The sequence below is a fragment of the Quercus robur genome, chromosome 5, assembly GCF_932294415.1.
Source record: "Quercus robur chromosome 5, dhQueRobu3.1, whole genome shotgun sequence".
Classification (NCBI taxonomy): Eukaryota; Viridiplantae; Streptophyta; class Magnoliopsida; order Fagales; family Fagaceae; genus Quercus; species Quercus robur.
This window is the reverse complement of record NC_065538.1, coordinates 18,263,739-18,269,948: the sequence shown is the minus strand read 5'-3', so window position 1 is coordinate 18,269,948 and position 6,210 is coordinate 18,263,739. Positions and strand designations below refer to the sequence as shown.

At 35.7% G+C, this 6,210-nt stretch overlaps 1 protein-coding gene across 1 annotated transcript; it reads left to right on the top strand.

The window, feature by feature from the left end:
• The first annotated feature begins 233 nt into the window (after window positions 1-233).
• LOC126725348 (auxin-responsive protein IAA26-like) lies at window positions 234-4,415 on the top strand. The gene is made up of 6 exons (XM_050430015.1): window positions 234-969; window positions 1,122-1,763; window positions 2,440-2,714; window positions 3,368-3,515; window positions 3,916-3,980; window positions 4,092-4,415. The coding sequence occupies exons 2-6, from the start codon at window positions 1,213-1,215 to the stop codon at window positions 4,139-4,141; spliced, it is 1,089 nt and encodes a 362-aa protein (XP_050285972.1). The 5' UTR covers window positions 234-969; window positions 1,122-1,212; the 3' UTR covers window positions 4,142-4,415.
• The last annotated feature ends 1,795 nt before the right edge of the window (window positions 4,416-6,210 follow it).

The window sequence follows — 6,210 nt, the reverse complement described above, 5'->3', positions numbered from 1 at the left end:
GACACTACTAAATGGAAAAATGTTTTTGGGGTTGTGTGCTAACAATGCTCCAAGTCTCTTTCTCTTTCACTTTTTTTTATTTTTTATTTTTTATTTTATATAGATTGTAACTAAATCAAAGCTTAATTAACATGGACTTATTAGTTAGTGGGGTGTGACTTTGGTAGCAAGAATGTCACATTAGTCTTTTGTCTTACTTACTAACTTTCTCTCTTTCTCTTAGACAAGACTCAAATAAAAGGGTAAGATGTTTGGGATATTGTGCTAATAAGAGAGAGAGGGAGGGTAATGTTTACTTATTAATGTGAGTTGTGGTTGTGGTTTGTGCATGTGTGTGTTTGTTGGTAAAGTGTGGTAGACCCAAAGGGGAGGTATCTTTAGGGGCAGGTCAGCACAGCACGCTTTGTTGCTTCCTGAGCTGAACAACCTATAAGGTTTTTAGGGGGCTCAGGTTGCGTGTGTTTTGCACTAATTCCCGTTTTCTGTTTCGAGTTCTTGAGCAAAGGGGAATCTCTCTGGTTTTCATCATCCTCTCTCTCTTTTCTTGCCTCTTCTGTTTTGTATCCAAGTCCTAGAAAGATATAAAGAGAGAGAAAGGAAGAAGTGAAGAACCCACTAAGCGTGCTAATATAAAGTTTTTTAAGAGAAAAGTTAGATATTAACAATCCCATGCTATTATAGCTCCATCTCTGCTTTTGGGTTGTTATTCTTATTGGGTTGTTTTTCTAACTTGGTGGGGTTTCTCTTTGGGCTTTCTATAATATTGTGCTTTTGGTTTCAAGGGTTGAAGCTCTTAGAGTTTGTGAGTGTTTCATAGTTTCCCTTTGTTTTCTTGCTTTGGTAGCTGAGGTCTCAAAGAAAGTCTTTTTTTTTTTCTCCCTGGGGTTTGAATCAGAAGCAAAAGAACTGGTTTTTGATGATTTAAGGATGTGGGTCTTTATGGTTTTGAGCTCTGGTTTACCTCTTCAGGTATGTAAAGTTTCTGGTTTTTGGTTTTTCTATTTGTTTCCTTTGTTCAAAGCTGTCGCAAAGTTAAAGTTTATAGCTTTTGTTTTTGTTTTATATGGAGTTTGCATCTGTTCTATCAAGTTTCTAATGGATATATATTTTGCATTTTCCAGTGAGGTGAACAAATCTTCTTGCTTTTAGTTTGACATAGTGGTAGAGAGAAGGTGAAATCAAGTTATTTTCAGAAGAGTCTTGGGTTTAGAGATGGAGAAGTCTTCGAGAAATGAGGATGCCTGTCCTCAGTTGTTGGATTTGATTTCAAAAGAGAGAGAGTGGCTTGTGAACAGAGATGGAGAAAGAAGGCATGGCTTTCCAGAGGAGAAAAAGTTGGAGCTTAGGCTTGGTCCACCAGGGGAAGACTGGTCTGTGAGAGACAACAGCAAAAACAACCAAAGACAAAGAGATGAGTCTCTACTTTCTTTTGGGTACTTCTCTCCCAGGACTTCCAGGACCAATAACAACAGCAATGGAAGCCAAACTCAGATGTTTGCTGCTTCCTCTGAGAACCCAGTTGGGGCTGTATTGTCATCCCCATGGCCTTCTTCTTCAGCTTACCAGGGAAAGAACCACAATCAACAACAGACAATACCTCCATCATTTCTTCAGTTCCCTTCAACACCTCAGAGCTTGCCTGTCATGGCTCAGGAAGCATCACAACCTTGTTGCACTAAAGTGGTAGACTTGCAGAGTGCAGAGAAGAAAGGATTTTCACCATCTTCTGCGAAGACAGCTGTGCCAAACAGCTCTCAGAAAAGGTGCTTCAGCTTTTTCCACTCTTATGTATATTTCCTTTTTTTTATCATTCGGACAGAGGATATTCATTCACACAGTGTCACGTTGTTGGATGTTGTGTGGTCCATGCATAATTGCTCTATTTGTCTATGTTTCTAATGCATAAATAGATCTTGAGCTTTCAATCATATCTTATATTTATTATTTTTTACCCATTCATTCATTAAATTTCAACAAGGTAACTTGTTTTTCCTTCTAATTTCTTACCTGCCCGTATTAATTTTAACTGTCAGCTTCTTTGGGCAACTTTAAGCTTTGTCGCATTTGCTTCCTATTTTGTGCTAGTCTTGGCCTCTTATCTCTCCCTCTATCCCTTCCTTCCGTATCAAATGATTCTAATTAAGCAAAGTTTGGATTTTATCTCTATTATGCTTACTTTGACAATCTTTTCTTTCTTGAATTGTGAATTTTGTGTGTACTATTGTACCTCCTTATTCTCTAGTAAAAGACCAATAAATATTTATGTACAACTTGAATAGTATTGGTTACAACAAATTTCATCATTGTACTGAAGTTTTAGGCTTGTAGCTACTCTAGTGTAAATAATTTTTAATGCTAAAGGTGCTTAATCTCTTTTGACTTTATTGTGTATTTGTGTTTTTTGATCTTAATTCTGTTGTGATGCCTTTCCAAAAATAGGACTGCTCCTGCTCCAGTTGTGGGTTGGCCTCCAATTCGTTCATTCAGGAAGAATCTTGCAAGCACCAGCTCCTCAAAACCAGCTTCTGAGTCTCAAAATGGTGTCACAGACAAGGTTGCCAGTCAAAAACCAGATGAAACTTGCAACAAAGGTCTGTTTGTGAAGATCAATATGGATGGAGTTCCTATTGGCAGAAAAGTGGATCTCAAAGCTTATGACAGTTATGACAAACTCTCCTCTGCAGTTGATGAACTCTTTAGAGGCCTACTTGCAGGTTTTTCTACCATTCTCTTTTTCAACTTAGACCTTTATAGTCTATTTGTCATCTTTTTTATTTTTGTCAATTAATTTATCTCTATAGTCAATTTGTGCGTGTGTTTGTTGGGATGTAGGGGTCAGATATTGTCAATTTTTGTTTAGATCAATTTATTTACAGTTCATATAATTGAGAAAAAGTGGGTGTGGGGGAGCGTGGTATTAAATAAATTATTTCTTTGGTAGTAATATCAACTTATTCAACATAATTTCGGTATGATAGTTACTGATGTCAGTATGACCATTCTTCCTTTAGACATATTATATAGTATTTATAACATATGTAGGCCATCAGATCAGAAATTCTATTAGATAGCTAAGCCATGTGGTCAAATTCTCTTTACCAATCAATTTGTTTAATTCATGAGTTTGTGGTGTGGTCCCTTTATGAATAAGAAAGAATTTTGTTTTTTAATCTGCTTCTATTGGAGAGTAGTGAGGGAGTTGAACATTCAGGTTTTTCCTCCAATTATTGTTATTAGCATATTTGTTTTTGTATTTTCCTTCAATTGTTTGTCTATGTTTTAGCATATTGTTAAATCATGTGTATATGACTTCAATACACAGTGTTGTAGTTATCTCATTTTGTTTGTCCTATGCTCTATTGTTTAGCTCAAAGAGATTCCTCTGCTGGTGGAATCCAGAACAAGCAAGAGGAAGAGAAAGCAATTACTGGTTTATTGGTTCGAAGTGGAGAATATACTCTTGTTTATGAGGATAATGAAGGAGACAGGATGCTTGTTGGGGATGTCCCATGGCAGTAAGCATCTTATCACTGTGGATCTGATGCAATTTTGATTTATTTAGATTATTCTGTCCTTTATTATATTCCTACAATTAGTGATTGAGTCTATAGCACATTTTATGGCTGTATTTAGTTTAATCTTCCCGGTAAAACAGCATTGATTCCTAATCTTGTAACTATAAAATCCTTTATTTAATCACAGTAGTACAATACGGTTTGTTACCTTTTTTATCTATTCATTCCCAGAACTCAATGTAACACATCTTGTTTTTCACATACAAAAGTTGTATGACATATTTTGGCTCTTGCATTTGGCAGCTTGCTAAGCTAATGTTAGGACATACTAACTTCTTTAGTTCTTGATTAATTGTATGATTTGTTTTATGAATTTAATTTCTCAGTTTATAATTTACAGAATGTTTGTATCTACGGTTAAGAGGCTGCGCGTGTTGAAGAGCTCTGAACTTTCTGCGCTTAGCCGTAAGTTTATTTTCAAATTCCATAAATATATACATAGTTTCCTGTATTTATGAAATGTTTTTCTTTCCCATTAATGTCTCTAATTAAAAGTTGATTGCATTTCATGTTCAGTTGGCAGCAGTAAGCAGGGGAAATTATCACTTGACTCTCCAATGAGGTGAAGAAAGAGGAATCTTTCTCCAAAAATATCCATAGTGAAAGTTTGAAGGAGATTTGATTTCTGTTTCCATTTGACGTTTTGGTGCATAGTTTCGTTGGCAAGAAAAGAGAATTTTTCAGCTCACAAGTCCAAGTGATGTTTCATGGATGGTTTTGTTTTGTTTTTGTTCAGAATTCCTCTTGGCTCTTGTAGAAAGCTTAAAAGAGCCAGGCAAAAATGTATTCTGATAATGCACTATTGAGTAACAAGTTATGATATTTTTGGTTTGTATTTAATTTTGTGGTGATACCAAAACTTAGGAAGAATGTTGATAAAAATGCTGATTCTTACCCCATTAAGCCCAATTATCTTGAATTTGTACTAAACATGGGGTAAGCGCGTGCTTGACTAAGCCAATCTTAAAGTGACTAATTGTTTGGTTATGCCACTTTCAGCCTAAACGGTTTTCAAAATGGCTGCATAAACTTGGGTACAAATACAACACCCTGCGTAAATAAAAGAAAAACATGTTACATCAAGTGGGGAACAAAGACATTGAAAACCATGTAGCATTTTCTTGACCTTATAAAAGCAAAATACTTGGCATATATTTTTGGGACCAAGAAACTTTGAGTTGATAAAACGCTTGTGGGCAGTACTGTTATTGCGACAATTTTGTCAAACTTAACAGGTTTTATATTTGACCAAAAGATGCTCCAAGTGGAATTGGTGCATGCATTAATTCTAACCTAAAAATGCCTTTCCTGGGGCTAGTTTTTCTACACCCATAGAAATTGCAGGTTAGACATAGCTTTAGGTTCAATTGTGTACGATCTGGATGCAATTTTAAAGCCTCATTTTTCCTAGATAAGTCTATATTTAAGTCTTTAACCAACTGCAAGTGAATCAATAAAAACCTATCCAAACAATGAAATTTTGGATGAAATTTCTGCTACTAGCCCCAAGCTAGACCTTTCTCAATTTGATTTTTTTGGTTGAATTAGACCTTTCACCTTTGTTTTTTCCTTTGCAAAAAGCCCCTACAAATTTGAGTAATTATTAGCGGACGTGATCTTGATCAATGAAGCTCCTATAAGTGAAACAATGATGGGCTGTAAAGCCCCTACACTTTCTTCCCTTTTTGGATTCCATTGATGCCGCTGCTGCTAAGTACACTATTCAAATGTTCCTTTTGGCTTTGGGTGGGGCGAAAGTATAACATTATACTCCTTTTGTTCAAAAGTGTGGACCAAAATCCTTTCAAGCAGACCATTGATAGTGATGCAAATCCAATATCATAATACTTATTCTATTCATTATTTTTGGACCCTTCGATCATTTTTTTCATTCCAAACAAAAGATGCTTGTTAGACATTCTTTCTGAGCTGGAGACACATGGCTAGATCAAATGGATATTGGACTGATCGAGCTGAGCTGTGTTATACTCAATAGACATCAGGAGCAACTTAAAAAAAAGCTAAATGAGAACAAGTTTTGAGAAGGATTGAAGGGTCATTGTTGTTGAGAGCTGCCTAACTTGGGGACGAAAACTATGACTGGTTTCACTTTAAAGGGTCTGCATGTGTGTAGCACAAAAAAGAGAGATAGCTAGATAGATAGATAAAGATGGGTTTGTTGTTGTTAAATTGTGATTGAAATAATATCAATTCTATCTGAAATCATTATTGACAGTTTGACACCATTATCGTTAACATCAAATGTCAATCATGACAAGTAGTCTTAGCGGTTGTTGAAAACAATATAAAAATTTTGTGTTTCAACCCCCATTTTTCTTTTTCTTGTTCCTTTCAATCTAATGACATGCATCATGCATGACCACGTGTGCAAGGGGGCGGGGCTGAAGGATTGACCTAAAACATGCTCCTGTCCCTTCCATGGAAAATGATAGATGGAAAGTTTGAAAATATTTTGTTTTGTTTTATGTTATTTTGGGATGGAAGATTTTTTGGGAGGGAAGAAACCAATGTAACACTAATTTGTAAAATAGTCCCCCAAAAAAAAAAAAAAAATTCTAATTTGTATATCGCACAAAAACTCAAAGGTCCATTCTAGGCTTGTAGGCTTTGAGTA